Source organism: Colletes gigas, unplaced genomic scaffold (genome assembly GCF_013123115.1).
Source record: "Colletes gigas isolate AHSC1104 unplaced genomic scaffold, ASM1312311v1 Colletes_gigas_Sc00002, whole genome shotgun sequence".
NCBI classification, from domain to species: Eukaryota; Metazoa; Arthropoda; class Insecta; order Hymenoptera; family Colletidae; genus Colletes; species Colletes gigas.
Genome location: NW_025106631.1, coordinates 5750672 through 5773709, shown reverse-complemented (window position 1 = coordinate 5773709; position 23038 = coordinate 5750672). Strand labels below are relative to the sequence as shown.

The following is a 23038-nucleotide window of genomic DNA, read 5'->3' as shown; positions in this document are numbered from 1 at the left end:
AATATCAACTACTAATAGGCTTTTTCGTTGAGTTGTTTCGACCCTTCTGGTACAAAGAACACGGTTCCCCCTGCCCGCCAATCCACCACGAGCCGACAGCTTAGTTCTTTGGCACGTGCAATCTCATAAAACACTATGCAAGACCTGCAACGCCCAATCTAATTGGAATCTCTACAAAAAAAAATTTCAAGCGCTAATTTTTACAAAAAATCCGAAAGCTTTTGTTTACTTCTAAATTCGTTGCTTTTAATATTTTTAATATTCAAATTAACCCTTCAAGTATTATTTTTGACTAAACCGTAGGGCCAATCTATCCATAATTTAATTAATTTATTACAATGTCGAATAGCATTTATGTCATTCTTAATATTTAAACAAAGAACACATTACCATCTAGAAGACTGATCTTGAATTATTAATGAATTTAGAAAACTCAGAAAATAAGTTTTCTTAAATGTTTCCTGGAGCCAATTCTTATTAGTCTCATAAAAATTCACAAAATGGTATGAAAACAAAAATGGTTCGTTATGTATCATTTTCTTCCCAAAAATGTTCAGTCCCAAAAATAATGCGAAAGTATAAATAGAGAAATGACTTACCACTTATCAGGATATAGTTACCAACGGGTCACCAAGGGTTCATCTCTAAAATAAGAAAATATTCACAATATAACAAAATCAGTTGAACAGTTGAATAAAATTAAATTGAAATCAAACAATAAAATTAAAGAGGAGAGAAGAGTGTTAAATAAATCTTACCACATTGATCAGCAGATGTCAACTTTCGTTTATTAATTACCAAGGATGGCCATGATTTGGAATTTGGAAGTTGAGGATGTGCTTCGATCAATCCTAGAATATAAAAGAATTTAGATTACACGAATTTCGTGGTGTTCTTATAGAAATTTTATCCAGTGTACATCGAGGTTGTACCGCGCGAGTCCTTTACGTCACAATATCGGGGTAGAATTTGAGTCGGGCGTCAAAGGGGATGAACCATCGGACGGCGGCAGGGATAGGAGCAATCCGTTGATGCACCCTTGACAGTTCATCGCGATAAGATCTGCTCTTTCGACGAGTCGGATCCATTTGAATTCTGTTTGTGGACCCCAGTGACGCTACCCTTCGACTATATTGTGCTACTATCGATGTAAAAGAATATTACCATCTGCTGATTACCGACAAGGCCTCTTTGAGCTCTTTCGACCGACATCACGCGTGCCAGCACCTATCTGTCCTTTTCTTCCGCTTTGTGTTACTCCAGTCACACTTTTCTAGGCGAGAAAGCGTCACCCCTACGCTGCCATGATGAGGATCTAATCACGAAACTCAGCTGACGACGATTTCTAAAAGAATCACAAGTAAATGTAATTAGATATATGTACAGAATATACAAACGATTCAGTCTTTTAATATATTACATACAAATATATTATTTCATCGTATAAAGTAACATGAAATATATTATAAAATTACGTAATTAACGATGACTAAATGTAGTTAGATATATGTACTAATATAAAGAACCATGTCCCCACATCGCCAGGTTGGCCGAGCGGTCTAAGGCGCCCGATTTAAGCTCTGGTTCCCGATAGGGAGCGTGGGTTCGAACCCCACACCTGGCAAATATCTTTTTTTTTCTCTAAAATTATATAAAAGGAGGTATTATGACATTAACAATCATTGAATGATCATGAAACTATTACAATCAAGTAATAAATATATTTTACTACATCAGCTACACCTGGCAAATATCTTTTTTTTTCTCTAAAATTATATAAAAGGAGATATTATGACATTAACAATCATTGAATGATCATGAAACTATTACAATCAAGTAATAAATATATTTTACTACATCAGCCATATATGGGTGACAGGATTCTTCACTAAAAAAACAAAAAAGAAGAAATATGGATAGAAGTCATTAATCTTGATGGAATTATAAAAATAAGCAACAATTTTTAAATTTATCTAATTATAATTAGTCAGAAAATAAAACTTTGATCTCATAGAATTATACACAGGTTTGGTATAATTCTTATTATTTTTACTGATTATCATAAACTTATTCGATTCTGTTTTTAAAAGTCTACTGGAAATTATAAATCTCTATGTATTTGTTCCGCTGATGCGTTATTAATTATGGCAGAACAATTATTTATACTCCGGATTATTTTTCCCGTACAAACCTTTTAATTTAACAAAGTTATTAAACATAAATTGGTTTCGGTTGGAAACGTGTTAAGGATTTGAATTTTGATACTATCGATCACTTTAGGTGTCTGTGAAACGATGCGTGAATACTTTCAACGACTTTAGTAGTCCGTGAAATATTCTGCATATAGCACAAGAATAATTACATCAAACACTTTCGACGTAATGCTAGTTGAAATAGTATTTTGAGGAATAATATTGAAGATGATAATTGTATATCTGAAATACTGAACATACATTACTGATAGCTTCTACGAACTGCATAAACGCTTAATGGACTCTACGACCAATAAATGGGGTTAAGAAGTCAAATGCATTCTTGACCTTTCATGAAAACGTCACCAGTTTCGACATCGATCAAGATATCTGCTCGAATACACTTTATTTCATCATGTATATCGTCCAAAAAATGTATTATTTGTACATATTCAATGAAATATTCTACAATATTGTACAATTTACGACTGAATGTACTTACACGCATATATAAGTATAAAAAAACATGTAACCACGTCGCCAGGTTGGCCGAGCGGTCTAAGGCGCCCGATTTAAGCTCTGGTTCCCGATAGGGAGCGTGGGTTCGAACCCCACACCTGGCAATAACTTTTTTTTTCCCTGAAAATAATGTAAAATTATTAGCAATTATTAGCAAAATTATTAGCAATCGTGCAACCATCATAATAAAATAACAAATGCATCGAATTAAAAATTAAAACACTTGTTACAACTCCTAGTCACAATTTTACTATTTGTCATGAAATTATTCAATCCTTTTCTTATCAGTCGATCAGTGTATCTTCAAAAACACATATCTTATATTTAAGTCGCATTAATATTAGTGAAAGTGAAAGATGACTCCTCTGAACTTTTAAGTTTTTAAAATTTTTAGTGTTACAAAAATGAATAGAACAAGTTAAAATAGAAGGAATAGTAAAAGAAACTCATATAGGTAGCATATAGTAATCGACTTTAAATTTGATACTATCGATGACTTTAGTTGTTTTCCATAAAATGATTTGTTAGTACTTCGACGACTTTAGTAGTCCTACGCGAAATATTCTGCATATAGCACGAGATTAATTACATCAAATACTTTCGACAAAATGCTATTTGAAATATTATTTTGAGGAATAATGTTGAAAATGATAATTGTATACCTGAAATAGTGAACACACATTACTGGTTGCTCGTACGAACTGCGAAAACACTTAATGGACTCTACGACCAATGAATGGGGTTAAGAAGTCAAATGAATTCGCGACCTTTCATGAAATCATCACCAGGTTTGACATCGGTCAAAGTACCTACCAGAACACGCTTTATTTAATCGTGGATATTATTCAAAGAACGTATTATTTGAGCATATTTAATGAATTATATTATAAAATTATGGAAATAATGACTATATGTATGTAGTTGGATTCATGTAGTGATATAAAGAACGGTTTCTCCACATCGCCAGGTTGGCCGAGCGGTCTAAGGCGCCCGATTTAAGCTCTGGTTCCCGATAGGGAGCGTGGGTTCGAACCCCACACCTGGCAAATATCTTTTTTTTCGCTAAAATCATGTAAAATTATTATCTATTATTGAGCAACCATCATGATTAAATAATAAATGTGTTTAAATTCAAAGAAAAACACTTTATGATAACAAATTAACACCGAAAGAGCCAACCTTGCCAAGGAAAAATAGTGACAACTGAGAATTGAATTATTAACTATTTTAATGATCTATGTAAACTTGACTCTTCGAGTAATTTGTTGGAACGGTGCATAAAAACAGAGGAAATTGTACAAAATATTATCTATTATTATGTTTTAAAAAATATTATTGTCACTTTCGTAAAAATCTCGCGCCAATTTCATGGCGTTTTATAATTAACATGCGTATGTAGAGTAGCAATAAACAAGGGATACGTATTAGTTTTAACTTACACTTGCGAAACTGCTTTTCATTATGGTGATTTGGTATTAAATGCAACATTTGTATACATAATTTGTAGATGAAAATATGTACTTCCTTGACAACAATAGGAAATTATACACACTTAATCCTTAATCGCTATATGGACGTAGAACCCAATTCGATCACACTGTGTTTGGAAAAATTAATTACATTTTATACACACATAAATCACAAGTTTTCAAATACTGAAACATTCGCCTCGCGTCCAGGTGTTTCGAAACTGTTCTCACGTTCTGTTACGCAATTTGATAAAAATACATTATTAATCAAGTTCGTGGTATTGGTTTTGTACAGTTTTAATTACAATTAATTAAATAATAAATAGTCTGCAAACGGGTGAGAAATTGGTGGTTAATGTTCCATACAATCTATACTCCATCTGCAACTTACTTGCATATATTTCGTTTACATCGTAAAAATAAAAACATGTCCTTTAAAAACAAAATAAAAATGCTGCTTATAATGTATACTTTGTAATCTATATACATTTGAACTTTACAGACTATGAATTACAGCTTGAATAATTTGAGTATCAATTATAATTTAAATAGTTATGTTATTATCGAAACTTCCGGTTCATTAATGATCAGAGGCGGGTCGAAACCTAATTTCCAATTTCTCGAAGCTCTTGAAACTCTAAATTTTCAGGAAATGTAGATCTAAATACTTAATTTTTTCTCATATTTTTAGAAACTATCCATTTTATTGTAAGCATGGTTAAATTCATAACAAATTGTTTTTACAGAAAATCATTTAACGTAACAAGTATAAAAAAGGCTGAAGTAGAAAATTAGAAAACAATAAATGTGAACACTTTCAGAAAATAATAAAAATAAAGGATCAAATTTTAGTATTTACTTATAAAATTATCTAATCAAAATTCTCGTTTAAAAATATTAGCATACGAGTTCTTTTCGAGCCTAGACTTCTTTTTTTATCAACTATGATGCCCACCGTATGCCATAATTAATATTTGTAAAATAAACGAATGTTTATGCAAAAATTAAAATTTACGTAAATTACTATTTCCTTAAGTTTGGAGAGTTTCGAATTATACGAATAAATAAGAGCTTCGACAATTTTCGAATGACCCACCCCTATTAACGACGAAAAGTTCGATAACTATAATACTCTGTTACTTCTTAAATTAAAATTTCTCGAGCAAAGTGACTTTCCTCGTACAAATGATAAAAAGTGATTACATCACGTGAACTAAGTATGTACATTTATATAAAAAGTATTTGTAAAATACTTCAACGAATTAACAACATTACTGAATAAATACATAAACGAGTATTTCGTTTAGGGAGGAGGTAATGTTACTTATAGATAATTAAAATGTGGTTAATGACTTTCAGAGTATTGTGTCTGTGTGTACGTATGACATAATTACACGGAAGATCTAGGTGTGTCGGTTGCGGATAATGTTAGCACTCGTACAATTTTATAAATCTAAGAATCACTCGTACTCGTGTATTCGTAACTGGCGTTAAATTGGATTTATTAACAATTGATAAAATTAAATTTGTTGAGCGTGGTTATGCAATGTATTGCACCGCTGTGGAGCTCTTTTTCTTTCCGTTGTTGATTGTTGTATGGTCGTCCCTTTCTCATTCAACAGTATTATCTGTTGTATGTACAATGTCGCGTCTTATATACTACTGCAAGAAGCCCAAACACAGCCAATCAGAACAATCAGTAATATCCCGTTTACATTAACGAAACGGTAAAACTATTACCGTAAATCGCTTGTAGCGTTAACGTAAACGTCGAAATGCTATTGTAAAAATGGAAGGGCATGATTCGCGACCCAACAAAATTATTCGTCATAGTACATTGTGTACATAATATATAGTACTACCTCCGGCGGAGGTGGTCATAACCACAACGAAACGTGTAAAAAAAGTAGGAATGTATTCGTTACTGTGAGGCTACATGAAATCATTAGATAATTTACACGGTATAATTACAATACGCAAAACACAATACGTTTCACTGTACTTTCGTGTACGATCGTAAAAGTGTTAATCTATGTTATATACGTTACCGCTAAAATTACTAAAAATCGTTAGGATACCGTAATTCCGGATGAAATATTAAAATAAAGTTGCTATTGTAGTTCTCGAAATTGATCGAAGGAAACTACTTTTGGTTCCAGATATGCTTTCATGTCGTTAAATCCGCTCTCGGCCGACATTCTCAAGGTATATCATTGATCTAACTTTCACGTTCATAAAAATATTACCTAATCTTTACGACATATCATCTGAGAATAGAAAAATATATCAAGACGATAAACGTTGACAGATTTGTGAGCGTCCCTGCGGACGCGCAATGGAGATTGTCTCTGTGATAATATGTCGCGGGTGGGTGTTCGTCGCCTGGTTTACAATGTTCCCGCTTTTCTTTTAGTTCAGCCTGAAACAAATAAGAATGACCATTGGATTCCATTGTTCCTTTCAGCTTTAGTTCACTTTCACTCTTGTTGGTCCAATGATCAAGTTCCATTCGATTGGTTTGCAGTTCTCATGCAATTTTTTATAACTTAACCCCTTGTCTGTTCTGCAATCTTAACAAAATTGACCCAAAAATTGTCTGCGTTTTTCTTTTAGGTTATTTAATGTAACAGAAATTACATAAATATTTAAATTTAAATACGTATTATTAACTCTTTGCACTCAGAATTATTATATTTCAGTTTTGTTCCCAGCAGCTCCCAATGCCTTTAAGTGTTTTATTTGAAATTTACCTGTTAAAATATCTGTTTTATTTACACTGTTCTTGTATTTTGTAATTTTCAAGTGTACGGTATCTCTTTGGTTTGGACTTGAAAAAATGTCCAGTGGGACTTGATGAAGGAGCTCCTGAGATAAAAATTGATATTGAATCACACTCGACATAGGAGTGCAAAGGGTTAAATACGAAGCTCTTAACACGCTCTTATAACACTATAAAACAAGTACCACAAGGGGTTAAATTTATACCTTACAAGGGAAGTCAAGATTGGAACTAAAGCTGTTTGGAAAAAATGAGGCTTAAAATTCAAGGAACAATGAATATAAACAAACAAATTCCAGATTATCAACCACAAATACTCAACGATTTTTATAAAATATGTTTCTGGGATCCTCTGCTACATGTTTTCTTGTCTCTCGAGAAAATCTTCTATAATTTCTTCTAATCACAATAGCAAACACAACACAGTACACTTTCGGAGAATTTATCGTTCGCAAAACTAATGCGAACTAATTCGAAAAACGACAAAATGTTAGGTTAATTTTATCGATAATCTCGCGATTGCGTATAAATAAATTTTTTTATTCCACATTTGCCTCTGAAAATAGTTCAAATTTGGGGACGTTTTTGTACATCCTCGAAGCTAAATCACGCGAAAAATAGTGAGTTCATATTTAATTAAATTCTGTTCTCTGTTTTCTCATTTTGGGAATAAAAATACAGGGCTATGTCGGTTTAGAAAAATGTATAAACTTAATCTATTCTTACCTGACAAATATCTCGACAAGGAGGGCAAGTCAGAGCGCCTTTATGGAGCCAGCCATTTTGCAGTATCCTAACGGCAATTTCTTGGCCAGCGTGATAACAAGTATACGTGTAATTTGCCACCTGTAAAATGAAATTAACGTTCTCATACATTTTTAATCGATTTCAATAAATTATCTTGAAATTGAATTAAATTTCGCTGTAAACTGACCACGATATGCAATCTTCCAGCTTCGCATATGTATTGATAACAACCAGAGCCCCAATGTTGCCACTGTCGAGCTTGTTTGCAGGTCTTTTCCTCCCACATTTGATTCGTATGATCGAAGCATCTCGAGTGTGGACCATACTTTTCTAATGCAAAATTTTTATCTGGATCTGAAAGGAAATTGTATTCGTTATGAAACTGCTCATGTGCCAGTAAATTTTATTTTCTTGTAAATAAAAAATAAAAGTAATGTTAATATAATATATACATATATGGGGTGTACACTTATTGGTAACACGACTTACGAGGATTATTTTCTTCGTAAAGACAATGAGAACCTCTAACTACTATATTCCGAGCTCTCCACGTGAATTCTTGTATGTAGGGACAGTAATCTGCCAGAGATACTGAGCCACCATAGTATTGTTCTTCTCCAGACGGCACGTGAGGAATCGAGTCGAAGTTCTAAAAAACCGAAATGCGGTTAATCCGTTTTTAAACCTATTAATTACTTAAACCATAAACCTGGGCGACTAAATGAACGTCAATAAATTCAGAAATAGATTGTAAGAAGCATACTTCGTGTTACGACTACCATCGACAACAAAAATAATTAATAAACTACTAGTCTACTGGTCTTGTTTCGAAAAATGAAAAACAAAGGTTTTTGTGGATGGTGGAATTAGGACTCACAGAAATAATTGAGCATGTTAAAAGACAGGGATTGGTATTTTATTGGTGTCAATTAGAATTATATTAAATTTCATACCTGATATTTCTTAGGCAATGGCTGTGGATGTTTAATCAAATTGCACAACGCTACCGAACTTCGATCGTCGGTACATTCAGTCTGTAACGGATCCTGCTTCACTTTATTGCAAAACGGATGAATGGATTTTCCTCTGAAAAATATTAATTAATTTTACGATTATTTTGTGCAAACACTACTATCCTCCAATGAGGGATGGAATCGAATGGGGTTGACTCGACCAAAATAAACGCAGGATATAACAACAATAATCGGTGAAGTTACAAAATATAAATACGACGAGAAAAAAAGTTAAATTCGAATAAATGTTATAGGTAATTTAATGTAGTGACCTAGACCTAATATACGTATAATTCCATTCCACATCAGCGACTATATCGAATAGCTTTTACAATCGAAATATAATTTAGTTCATTTAGATAATGTATTTACGTCAGACGAGATGACTTGGAAGATATCCATTCTTTGCAAGATTTCATCGCAAAAGGGCAACCAAGATTTCTACCCCATCCTAATTCTTGGGCCATCGAGTAGTTTGCACTGTACCACCCAGTGTCTTCCATCAGAGCAAGTGTTATTCTCGAATAGACGGGGTTTTGAGTATGTGTCCCTGTCATCGCTTCATTCTGTAAAAATAATTATTACGAGAATATAGCAAATCAGTAAATGTTATGAACAATTATAACAATGATACACATTATTCGTAATGAATATTTCAGAGTGCAAATCGACTGTTAGTAAATAGAATGGCAATAGGTATATCAAGTAGAGAAATTTATAGTCAAAGAAAGGCTTCTAGGTAGACCTTACAATCCAATGAATTTTTTCTATCTTCATTCATTTATATCAGGGAACAGAATTAAATACGCGAGGACCAAACAATTATAAATAAAACTTAGCATTGTTTAACATTACAACGCAATAGTTCGAGCAATTCTGCAAGCTGATCCTAAAGATCTCACAGCTCCCCCCTTGGTATCTCGACTCTTATTTTGCTATTATTTTGGTCTCAAGGGTTTTAGTTTAATTTAGTTGTTCAACTTAGAAAAAATGTACGATTCTTTTAACCATGCTTACTTCGAACACTCGTTTCTCCCAGTGCGTTAGAGCTGTGCCATCTTCTCCTTGATCTTCCAACTCTGCGCCTTCTAGGTCCGGACAATTGAAATGATTTTGAACTTCCACGCGAACTTTTGGCGTGACTATCATTTGCATCTGTCTTTCCACGTATCCGCCGTGTACTTGCCAATATGGTCTAACTACAGTTTTAATCGTGTTTTCGCTCCACTCGTGTGTTTGAAACCTACGCACAACGAAAGTTATTTTTCCTCGATTTATTGAACTTTATTGTTATTTGTAATCCGATGAAAACGAATGAAAATCCTACTATTTATCGTGTATCCCACGCTTGGATCTCGAAATATGAATCATTTCTTCTTTTTAATTAATTTGCTTTCTTCAGAAATATTAGTACAAAAAAATATTTTATATTCCTATTCGACGAAACATTTAGAATGAAAACTGAAAGTAGTTTGCTATAACTTTGATATGTGTGAAACTGATATCATTGCTCCCTTGGTCAGAACAGAGTCCAAATTTATATCCCCCAATACACAAATATAGTAAATGATATTATAAATACTGCTGCTTATAAAATAATAATCGTTGACAGTAAGAAATGTGCTTACTTCTCGTTCAATGTTGGTTTCCCCGTATCAGTTCGTCTGGGAGTTCTGGGTTCGCCATTTTCATCCCGATAGAAGGCGTACAGGCTCACAGAAAACCCTAATGCGTGCAATATTTCGTGTTTAACGGTGCTTAACAGGGTTTCCAGTTCTTGTGGTTTCGTGCTGATACTTCCTGGGCACAGATTGGCGTGGCCAGCTATTGGCCTAGAAAATATTAATTAAATTCTACCAAAAAAAGAATACGCGAGTTCGTGTAAAAGAGTATCGTAACGTAAGTAACAAATTTCATAATGATCATGATGGTATAATGCATTTCTATACGACGCTGAGGCCATTCATTACACTTTTCAATAGAATCTTCGTGAACTCTAATAAAAAATAACTTTATTTATCCTTCGCCGTACAATGACGAATCTGACTCGTAATAAGATCTTAATAGGAATAAGAAAAATTGTAAATACGAATACGAATTAAATGTGGACTATAATAAATGTATTTCTATACGACGCTGAAGTCATTAATTACATTTAAAGCGAATATGAAATCCATAAAAGCAAGACATACATTTGTAACATTACTTGTAATTAAATCATTTGTATAGGGATTAAATGGAGATTGAATTTTGTATCAAATGAACGTAATACATAATTAAAATAAAAGAAAATACAACATACAAAAGTAGAAGTAAAATAAATATATTAAATCTCGCTATTACAATTTGAATTCGAATTATTGAGAACGATAATAGGTAAGAAGAGATGTAAAATTGCCCGAAGATATTTTTAATTTTAAATACGCTAAATTTTAAATGTCCTGGCGAAAAGACACTTCGATGTACAACTGGGAACTACAGTGATTCAAACCATAATCGATATGGTATCACCGAAATATAACCGAGATAAGACCGATGTCAGAACCGATACTAAACATAACTGAGACCGATGTTACGTCAGAACCGTTATTTCGATAGCAGTTGTATCACTATTTCGTTGCTTCGTAACTGTTTTCAGAAGGGAAATCGATATTATATAACAGTTTTCAATTCCTGTCACGCAGTCCACCTAAATTGTGACGCGCCGCGACATCGCTGTCACGTTTCAATTACAGTTTTTGAGTATCACTTAAAACAGCTCAAATGGACGAAGGTCAAAAAACAGAGATATACGTTTTTCCAGAAAAGAAAAATTATTTTTCTACTTTTGTGTTACAAAGATCACGTTTACAACGTAGGAAAAATTTATTCGGTGTTTTTTTATTAATTCGGGAATTAGAAATTAATTTGTGAAAATAAAGACCCCCAAAATTCGTATGGGCTGTAATTTATGTCGATATAAATGGCCCATGATGAGAGAATGAATTACCTTACCGGTCTAATGTTGCTTCCTGTTGGCAATGCGCAGCATAGGCTACAGTTAATCCTTTATGGCACCTTTGAGTTTGCATTGCGGACACATAGAAGACAAAATCGGCACCGTCTATTCCACGACCTGCCCTGCTTCCTTCTGCTATTCCACAATTGTGTCCCGTCGCGTTACACGTTCGACAAACCTACGTATCAAATAAATCAATGATGTGTTATATTTAAACCGACACGCTGCAGGTATTTGCAAATTTTATTAAAATCTAAATTTAAATGTCAGTTTTTGCTCGTATCAACTAAAAGATCATTGAATTTCTTACGTCAAGGTGATCTTCGGGGACGACAACTTCACCACACATTGTGGTAGGTCGACAGCTATCTATACAGTGTGTGTGGTGATCTTTTACGAAGACTTGACTACTTTCGCATTTCCTGAAACATAGCAAATTGACACACCGTTATTTTTAAAATTCATAATCTCAGAATTTATTTTTTTACGAAGAGGAGAAGCACTTATACATAGAGGTAATATTATTTAGACGAATAAATAGAATTTATGATAGATAGATAGCAGAAGAAACATCCACTTGGGGTCATTCCAACAGAGTATGTAATTCCCAACACGGAAGTCACATTACTTGCACGATAAATTGCATCAAACCTATCGCAGACCTAACTCAGGAAAGCTCCATAAGGTGACTATCAACCTCCGCCATATTTAAAAACTCCCCACCCTCCAAAATCATTTGATACCTAAAATGCCTTTAGATGAAATTTAGATAGAAATAAAAGAAAACAAAGCGAGTAATTAATAGTTTCAAACCAAACCCAGACCTAACTCAGGACCAGCTCCATAGGGTGACTATTAACATCCGCCACATTTAAAAACTCCCCACCCTCCACAATCATTTGATACCCAAAATGCCTTTAGACTCAGCGGTTCACCAATCTTCCACTTCCGTTTCAAACGAAAGAAAACAAAGCGAGTGATTAATAGTTTCTAACGTAAATTACGTTACCTGTTCAGTCTAATAGTGTTTTTTGTTTCACGGACCATGAGTGCTCGTTCCCAAAAATGTACAGCTTCAGGCAGAATGGTGTTCTGAAACAAAGAATGATACGACATTTAATTCTGACGCAATTATCAATCAATTCTGCACGTATCGATAAATATGCAATAATACTCGCGAAGAAATACAATTTTCGTTATTTCCGGCTCGACAACTCGGCTATTTGCATCCCAGAAACTTGCTACTCGTTTAGCTATTTGAAAAACTACGCTAAACTCATTATATTAAACTCTTTTTAATGTTTTTAAGTTTGAAACTAACGCCTCCACAACACAACTTAAAGGAACGATAATTACGATTTAACGTTTATTAGTTTAATTTCTTATCGACTACATGAAATTAAATTACTCACATTAATGAGATCCAGTTTTTCATCGTCCAGTCTGTAACAAAAAACGACGAAAGTGTACGCTAATAATAGAATCATGAATCATGAATTACCCTGGCTAATATTACCGTGATATAATTAACGACAATTTGACGACAGGAAATAAACCTGTCAATTTCTTACATCAGCGATTAACTTAGAGACGTTTACAGGAAAACATCTAACCGCAACAACAAACTTAATTTATTTACGTTTCGAAGAAAAAGACGTGTTCAATGTTTCAAGTCGCAGTTGTCGTCTATTATTATTGTAGACAAAATTTACGTAAAATACTCGTTCTATGCTTCATCTTCCAATCTCTTATCAAATCCTAATATTCTTTGTCGCGATTAATTTCTTCTCAAAGGTAACGCAAACGAGCCTAACGGTATAAACTATGCAACGTACGCAATCACGGTTTTACGTTTAACTATACCTTTATCGCGACGCTCGAAATTAGAGAATTATTATTCAAATATAAACATACCTGTAGACGCTTTCGTCGTACGACAGAAGGATCCGAAGGGGCTGATTGATGCTACGTTTTTTTACTTCGTGCGCTGATTCTATATGAACACCATGAATAACCTACAATGAGAAGACAGTATTATTAACACTTCTGAAGAAATATCTCATACATTATTCAATTTATGAATTTAAACATTTACGATACTTCTACGGCTCGCAATAAGCCTGTATTTATTCATAGGGGGGCCCAAAATCATGCAGCGATCCAGAACATGTGTACATATTTATCGTGACTGTGAGAATTAGAAAATCCTTTGCTATTGTATAGCGTGAATCTTTAGTTTTCGACGTGCTACAAATCAAATGTTAAGCGTTGCTTCGAAGAAATATGTTTCATAGAGTGTTCCAATATGTCCATGTCCCTAACCCACGTTTTATCTTTTCTCATTTAATGATCAGACATCATCGACTGTACTATAAAGCTATAAATTCGATTACAATAGACCCTTGAAGAACGCTGTGATCCAGCTACAGACTTTACAGCTGCATGACAAATGCCTTTTTGACCTAAAAGTTTCTTATTTTCTTATCTCTAGAGTTTATCAATATAGTATACTCAGATTCGCTTTTACAAACATTCATATCGAAGGACATCGATTCCAACTCTGAGTTGACGGAAACAAAACATGAAAGATCTCACAGAAGACAAACTGAGAATCATCAAACTGGTACTTTACGAAACGAAAGGTGACTTAAACCAGGGTTCTTCTACGATCGTTGCCCAATTCGTCGCCACAGAGACGAGACATGTAAATAATATTACAGGGACGACATTAGATACGTAAATCGTGAAAAGATTACTCGGGAACAGCTCTTACACAAGGAAATTATGCAATGCTCCGAGTGTAAGCGGTTTGGTCACGCTGCCGCTAACTGTAACCTTAATTACAGATACGCGAAATGCGATGGCAATTGTCCGAAATGGTCTGGCGAAAGAAACGCCGGGTAAAGTCTTTTTTATTGTATGAACTGTAATACTCACGGTCACCCCGCGACATACAAAGGACGTTCAAGCTTCGGACTCGGGAGTATTCTGGATCAACCTGGAAGAAAAAAGCGTCTCCAGACTCGATGGCTAACAACCAAGCCTAGCGCTAGAGAGAAGAAAGCTACGACCAAGTTACAGTGACCGTATAAACTAACAAAAATACGTCCTTCGAGCGACGGAATGCTCGAGCAAAGGAACATAGCAAAAATGCTGCGTATTTTAGACGTATCGAACGAAATTTCTGAACGGATTGGCAATTTATAGCAACTAGTCCATAACGATATTAAAAATAGTCAAACGATATTAAACTCTGGTTCGCCACGATATTTCTACGTTTAAAAAATTTTTATTAAAAATATTGAATTGGTCCATACGTTTTTGTTTTATATTAAATGTAACTCATAACATTTAACTATTATTTGGCTACGTATTATATATCATTCGAGAGTTTCTGGTGTATTTTTTTAGGTTCAAACAATAAAAAGAGTTGTGGTCAAAAAGTACGGATTTGCAAGCTCAAGAAATGAACATCGATACATTGATAAATTTTACTATAATATACTGACAAAATAGTACAGAAATGGTTTTCATGATTCGCCATTTAAAAACAATGGGAAGAGTATGAGAACTTAGACCATGGAAGAAATTACAAATTTCACATTTGAAAAATTGACCAATCCAATAGATTTCGAAAAATATGATCTCGAAATTTTAAGGTTGAATTTGCAAAAATAACAATAGCCATTTGCTACTCTTTCTTTTTGTTTTACTGTGGGGTCTTCCCATAATTTCGTTGGTGATGGTTCTACTAAAACATTCTGGATCTTGAACCTTACGATAAAAATGTGATATCGAAGAAGAGTGAATGCATGGAACATGTTGCAAAAAGAATGTGCACCCGACTGAAAAACGTTTTAAAAAAGGAAAAACTTGGAAGACACGATTAACAGTTGCGCTTATAAAAGGTTGAGAAAATACTACGACTAACGAAAATCCTAAACAAAACGGAAAACTTGACGAGTTTTAGCATCAAGCATTTCCAAAAATATGTAAAAACATCTGCTGCTAATTTATAGAGATTTATTAGAAAGATGATTAGGTGGAATTCAGAATTTCAACTAAAGTTTCGATTCGACTGTTCAGCGTCTGGGACCAAAGCATCTCTGCGGTTCTAGAACTACACATACACTAGATGAAATTTCTGTAAAAACATTACTGTTTTGAATTAAAGAAATTTTGATAATATAATAAAACGAAACTTAGAAAATGGTTGAGGAATAATAAAAAGCAATAAACCAATATTAAAAACGAAGAAAACGTTTTATTGTTATTATAAAATATAACAGTTTAATGTATAGAAGTGTGACGAAATTTGCATAGGAACAGACTATTAAATTATTAATAAAAACAGAAAAATTATAATATCAGTAACTAGTATTTCCATCGATAGATTTAATAACTTCAAATATTCGATTCTTCGAGTAGTATGGATTTTTATTTAACTCGTATCTTACTTCTTTTTCACGTTCTTTAATACTTTTGTAGTGCTTACCGTTTTAGTATATTTTTCTTGACAGAACTGCCCATAATTCAGATCCGGGGGAAAGAAACGATATAGCTTCATATGTACACACATAAATCGTGTCGATAATATTTGACACCATTGGAACCGTTCAAATTAAATTTATCATTGCAATTTATTTTATTGTTTTATCTTTTGTCTATAATTTTTCTTCGTAACATTCTGATAGGAACTGAATTATTGTACATACTGTAATATTATATTATAAATTATATATTTCAGTTTAAATACTCTTGTTAAGTCGCGAACCATGTTTCTAGTGCTCATAATAAAAAAAAGGCGAATAAGTATAAATTTTGTACTTAACTCGATCGATATTCTAGTGTTTTTCTTTATAAATTGAAATATCAAGAATTTTTGTTTATACACGTCGTTCCACAATAAAGAAACGATCGATTTTTATCAGTAAATCGTGGTCTTCTTAACGAGTAAATATAAAGATACAAAATATATAAAATATATTTTATTTTACTAATATAAATATAAACATCCCTATGACTTTCGTAAATTGGTTTATTGCACAATACACAACAATATAATATTTTTTTATAATCAACTATAAATGTAAAAAAGTAACTTCTCGTTCCTGCACCCTGAAATCTTCTGTGTCTTCCATTGATTTGCACTTTTTATCGTTCAGAAACTAGATTGTATTTTGCTACCATTACACGTTTAACAAAATATGTAACATAAATATAAATATTTAAAAAAATAACACGTTTCAATTTTAAAGATTGAATTATAATGACAAAATTAATAAATAAATATACATGTATACAAAAAATAATACATTAAAGGAATTACACAAAAATTTATAATCGCCTATTTAAGAAAAACATGTTTCCTGTTTATAATTCAAAGTCTGATCTCCGGAGTGAATTATTTTTAAATAGCTGGACTATTTCGACTGTACAAGAGTGGCATAATAATTAGAGTTTTAATTGAAGTCTTGCATGGAGGAATAAATTAAATATAAACTGCCTTGGTGCTATTTTAAACATAAACTTTAGGTTTTTGTTCACGGAATGATAACGAGCTCGTAAAATAAATCACTTTTTATTTATTTATGCAGGCAGTTTTGCTGGGGTCATGAATAACCCTAGTGTGCCATTTCAGAGTTGATATCAATTAAAACGAAAATTACCAGAAATAATAAAGAAGGTTCGAAGCTAATTTTGGGACAAAGGACGAACGATTTTTTTTACCACGCCTCTTGCCTCTTAAATAAGTCCCATGGATTCGCATATCGTTTTAACTATAGTAAAACGTGTATAACGAGAAGGTGGCGGCCTTTATGGCTCCTTTCGAAAGTCAGGTACGAGACCTTCGGTAATACAATACACCAGAGATGGGAAACCAGTGGCCTATAGGCCCCATGTGCCATTTCAAACTGTTCGGTGCCGCCTTTTCGCATATCTTATCAATTATGCACTTTCTTCCATTTATATAAATAACAATAACCAGTAACCAGGTAAAACAAGGAAAAATAGAAATTTGCATCGCCAGAAATTAATCGAAACAATCGTTTGGATCATTGATGTTGTTTACTTCCAATTATACATTCCATTTTTTACAATCGATCTTTTTATTTCGTCCCTTGACGCGCGATTTAATAACAAGTAACTTTTCAAATGTATGTTATTTAATTTCGTTTAACGTTTCTCACAAAAAAGGAATAAAATTGTTTCACGAACACCTTGCGAATACAAAAATGTGTTAATTTCAATCAACAAACCAATAATCAACAGGTTAAAAGGAACGCACACGGGTTAGTGTGTAAAATAAATCACGAAATCGGTAAAAACAAATACAAGCAAGTTTGGTGGATGTACACTGTCGCTTAGAAGTATTAGGACACGATTAATATTTGGGTTATCATAACTCTAAGAAAAACAGTCGTCCAATAACCTTCTAGATATTATTTTAAAGATCGAACCATCTACTTTTACATCCACGAATTGGATTTCTTTGGGAATTCTTTTACACTAAGAAACGAATAAGAAAGCGATGCTTTTACTCTAAAAAATGTTTTAAATTTGAAGCGACTAGAAAAAATATTTTAAATATTGTACCCATCTAAAACTGCTATAAATGTTAAAATTGAAGTCTCTTCTTTACTGCAATCTCTTAAAAAGTGTATGTGTAATATCTTTTCGCCATTTTATTCCAGTTTGAACGAACGGCGTCAGCATTGCAATATTCAACGATCGTATATGTTAAAATCTATTATACACATGTAAAGTACATGTTCCACTTTTAAATCACTCGATAAAGAAAAATTTATTCGAATTCTATAATAAATTTAGATCGTTTTCTCGCTATTATTACTTACAGAATAAGTTATTTTTCTCGATCGATATGAAATAAAATGACGAAAAAAACCTTATGTTAAATTTTGCAGTAATCGTCATAAAGTATGAACTTTAATCTCTAAATGTATGGTAGTTTCAATTATGTAAAAAATTTGTTAAATTTGAGGGAGTCGTTAGAAATTAAAACATTTCTTAGAGTATTTTCTCCTCGTTTTCTTGCTTGCTTCTTAGTGTAAATAAACCTTCGAAGAAATTCAACTTGTGAATGGAACAATAGAAGATTCAATCTTTAAAATAATCTCGAGAAGATCGTCGTACAACTTCTCTTTCACGAAGTTGCAATACTTCAAAGACTAACACATTTTTAACTGGATTACGCAAAAAAAACAAAACTATAAATACAATAAGAACGAAGAGAAGGGGGAGAACAAAAGAAGATACTTACAAAAGCACGCAAGATATGTCCACATCCAAATTAATTATGGGAATGCAGAAGTAGTTGCTAACCGCATCCTAAATATAAAAGTTGAGAATGTTAAATTGGGGGCCAAAAGTAAGCACGTTCGTGATAAATAAAAAAATATATGCTTCAAACCTAGAAATATAATATTATTATTATATACATAGGGTGTATGAGCAAGAAGTAATAGAGATAAAAAAACAATTAATAATGCTGAAAGAAATACCTTCTTCGCCCGAGCAATTAAAGTATCAAAATGGTAAAGTCATTTTAAAAAATTAGAAACTAGTCGATTGCGTGAAACAGACAACAGGAAACATCTGTAATATAAAATAACAGGTCGAGTCACGTTGCTATTTTTTGCATTAAGTTTGGAAAAAAGAAATGAGTTTTGGTGTGTCCGTTTAAACATTAATGGTAATATTTTTACATATTTCTATGCTTACCATCTCTTAAATAAATTATACTTTTATTTATACCGATTTCATAATTTATTTTATTATTATTCACATCTTCCTCATACTTAATGTTACGTGTTTGCGTTTCTTTTGATCCGTTGATTGTTGGTTTGTTTATTATATTAAGGATAATGTTATCCACAACAACTTACTTTAAGTTCCTAATTAAAAAAAAAAATATAATAACCCTCTTTTATAAATCTTCCCATAATTCTATGATTGCCATGGTGTCCTTCATTTTATTCGATTCGTAGTCAAAATGTGATAGAAAAGTAAAATCTTAATTATTAATTACTTATTATTTGATATAATATACAATATTATTTAATTTAATTTCGAGTTTAAGTTTTACGCGCTGAGTATTTAATAATGGCGGAAGCGCGGCATATTTGAAATACTATTGGGTAATTTAAAATTGTAAAATATCTAGAAAGGTTTTTCGGACTACCACACGACACACTAATAAGTAAAACATAAAAAACATGATCATAAATAGTACATAAAGATTCAGTATATGACAGGTCTATATAACATATAAATAAAAATGCTGTGTTTCTGTCATTGTAATTTATTTTGAAATAATGATAACATAGTGACAATTAATCAGGGAGATTTTCCTCATTGGACCACGCAGGATTGTACGCTTACAAGCACGCAATAGGTGTATTTATATTAACTGTATGCGACCTACAACCAAAAACAACATTAACAAGCACTAAATACGAGTTATATTTCGAATAATATGCATATTTAAGATTAACCATTTTGCTAATCTTCTGTGGAGCTTTTCAGCCTTTGAGATTTACTACTTGCATTTAATAAAAACAGATATTTATAAATTATTCTATTGGGGAAAAATAATTTCTAATAACGTTGATATGAGTATGTAAAAGATTAAGTAATTATGCAAATTAGAGTATAACCTTAATCTTGATATACATATGTTGTCAAGGACACCCTCCCTAATCAGATACAATAAGTTTTATGAACACTAAAAATTTGGAGCAATGCAGCACATATATTCAGCAATTATTTTCTAATTTCGACAAAAATTTAATAGTTCAAGAGCCACATCATTAAAACTGAAAATAATTTATACTTTCTTTTCCGGTTAAAGAAACCAGAAAATTGTGCTCCAAAAACAAAAAGTATGGTAGAAACTAATTTCTAAGAACACGATAAAACTGGCGACCGTCTTCTGCTGGTTTTCTATATTTCCTCTAAAATTAATGACTTCTAAGCGGGGGCGTACGTGCACATACTCCAAAAACACGTGGTTCGCTGGCGCGTGAAAACAAGTTCACGAATATCGTTCTCAGCAAGATCAATGTCACGTCCCAGATTGCGTACCTAAGAACAAGCACTATTGGAATTCATAAGACGTTTAAGACACTCCTGATGTAAAACATACGTAATATCACTAACACGCCGATCCTCTGTTTGCGAAACGAACAATACGAATTTTGCAATAACTTTATAAAGAACGTCCCGTCCTCCGCGTCGTAGAAACTATTTGCGAGCGTAATAAAGAGCGCGTTGGAACCACATCGCGTAACAAGAATATCGACCATGTGTCGGTAATAATACCATGATCAATGGCACGTTAATGTTGAGCATTTAAACAACCAATGAGTAGAAGAGAACGGCTGCTGATTGGCGGAGCAAAGTGGGACGCGCACGAGACACAGGTATGCAAGAGAGACAGCACGAGCACGTGACACGTGAAACACACGCTTCGTTGAAGTCATACAATTTCTTTCCCACAGAAATGGCACAGAACTCGTTCGACGCAACGAAGAGGTGGATCTTTCGTAATTGTGCAAGCGTGGTGGAATAAAAGGGCGACGAACGTCGGCCCGGGAAGAGAATTAATGGAAGGGAAATAGAGCACTGGCGACCAGAAGTCGCGGTTGCTTAGCCGGTGTGCATCCACCGCCGAACGCGGAGGCAGACACAAAAGTGAAAAGAGAGTAAGAACGAAGGAGAGAGGGAGAGAAAGAGAGTCGTCCTTTTCGTGTAACGCTTACCTCGTGTGCCCGGGGATATCGGTGACTGCAGTGACGAAGCTCGAACATCCCGCATGCAGGTTCCGTGCCACACACCGCGATTATTACGATTAGCGGCAATACGACGGTGCCGCATTGCATCTTCAACCGCACCAAAACCGCCATCACGGACGACATCCGCACTCAGAAGACATGACACATACTGAGCGCGCCCGCCGACGCCGCGAATTTATATAGACGTCGCGGCACACAGCGCCGCGCTACTCGCGTTCGATATCAAGAGCATGGCAGATGCTCGTTGGTGTCAATTCGACAACTTCTCCCGAGTGCAACCTGTATAATAATCAACGGAACTCGAATCGCAAGTGCAACGAAACTCCGAGGTCACATATTTTGTACTAACGAAAGTATTAACTAATTTGTTCGATATTTCGATCAGACACGAATCCTTGTTTAACCCCTTAATTACGGCAAACATTTGACACTTTCCTGATCTTATCAGTGTGAATCTCAACGTAGTGAACGTATTAAATCTCTTTCCGAACAAATTCTACGAAAACACTGCACAACACATTTGTAATTAATTGTAAATGATATGTTAATGTTGAGTATAGTTGCTTTCGCAAAAAGATTTCCCGAAATGGAAGTTACGTATGGTCACTTTTTTGTTAGTATTTGTATCCGATAGTAACTCCGTATAATCAACTTCACATTAGTTATTTATTTAGTAAAATGAGTAATAAATATTTCAGCGGTCTAAATTTTATGACTGGTTTAATAGATAGACCTCTACGCGTTTGTACAGTCTGGTTTTCTGTCTTTAAGGGGGAATTCTCGTGTAACGGTTCTAAAAGCAACGGAAAACTATCGTTTATTTTGGAAGATATAAGAGGACATATCTGGACTACGGAAACAATTATTTTTATTATTCATTAATCAATGTAGAATCATTAACCTCTTCAATGATCTAACCCCTGTTTGTATATAGATAAATTATGTCTCTACAACACATGATAAGTGGCTGATAGGCAAAAGTTTAAGATCTGTACACAACATATGGCCCCCATATTTTATCTACTACAGTTAACAATGATATATAACTAAATTTTTATACTTCTATTTTCTAATCTCATTTTTACAAGATCCCTTTATTAAACTTGTAAACAGCTTACCTCAGTGTCTTAAAATCATATCAGATATTGTGTTTAATAAGTGGATACAGTTTGCCCCGTTGAACAATTTAATTTTGTCCTGAAAGTATTTTTGTACATCCATAATCACTGGATTTAATTATATTCATAACAATAAAAACATGCATAACATATTTTTCCTTCGATACTACATTAATCAGTGTAAGAAAATATACAGAGAGATTTCATAAAAATGTTGCAATAATTACTAATTAAATGTAGTAAAATCCCTGCTATATAGTGTACTAGTGTAATCATATTTATAAACAAATATAAAAAAAGATGTTAAAAAAAATGAAAGAATAATTTGAATTATGAAACATTAACTACAAACATCATTATAAAATTAAAAAAAAAACAGAAAAGTAAT

At 33.3% G+C, this 23038-nt stretch overlaps 1 protein-coding gene and 3 non-coding genes across 5 annotated transcripts; 3 read left to right on the top strand and 1 right to left on the bottom strand.

The window, feature by feature from the left end:
* Positions 1 to 758: 758 nt before the first annotated feature.
* LOC122401989 (leishmanolysin-like peptidase) lies at positions 759 to 22352 on the bottom strand. 2 transcript variants are annotated; one of them, XR_006259488.1, is made up of 15 exons: positions 21500 to 22352; positions 13632 to 13732; positions 13130 to 13160; positions 12727 to 12809; positions 12028 to 12139; positions 11714 to 11895; positions 10348 to 10551; positions 9737 to 9962; positions 9092 to 9285; positions 8660 to 8792; positions 8196 to 8355; positions 7894 to 8060; positions 7686 to 7805; positions 1165 to 1345; positions 759 to 851 (listed from the first exon to the last, which is right to left on the bottom strand). XR_006259488.1 is itself a non-coding variant. In XM_043404480.1 (14 exons), the coding sequence occupies exons 1-14, from the start codon at positions 21653 to 21655 to the stop codon at positions 6444 to 6446; spliced, it is 2025 nt and encodes a 674-aa protein (XP_043260415.1). In that variant the 5' UTR covers positions 21656 to 22352; the 3' UTR covers positions 4390 to 6443. The 2 variants fall into 2 exon arrangements, 1 of the variants encoding a protein (XP_043260415.1); XM_043404480.1 differs by lacking the exons at positions 759 to 851; positions 1165 to 1345 and adding an exon at positions 4390 to 6599.
* Trnal-uaa lies at positions 1541 to 1624 on the top strand. Its single transcript has one exon. It is a non-coding gene; the product is annotated as a tRNA-Leu (tRNA).
* Positions 2732 to 2815, top strand: Trnal-uaa. Its single transcript has one exon. It is a non-coding gene; the product is annotated as a tRNA-Leu (tRNA).
* On the top strand, positions 3674 to 3757 carry Trnal-uaa. The gene has a single exon. It is a non-coding gene; the product is annotated as a tRNA-Leu (tRNA).
* Positions 22353 to 23038: the final 686 nt, after the last annotated feature.

Coding starts and splice junctions, on each gene's coding strand:
- LOC122401989 (XM_043404480.1), bottom strand. CDS start 21,655: ATGTCGTCCGTGATGGCGGTTTTGGTGCGGTTGAAGATGCAATGCGGC. Junction 11,896..12,027: donor TCCCCGAAGATCACCTTGAC/GTAAGAAATTCA, acceptor TTTGATACGTAG/GTTTGTCGAACGTGTAACGC. Junction 10,552..11,713: donor CAGGAAGCAACATTAGACCG/GTAAGGTAATTC, acceptor AATATTTTCTAG/GCCAATAGCTGGCCACGCCA.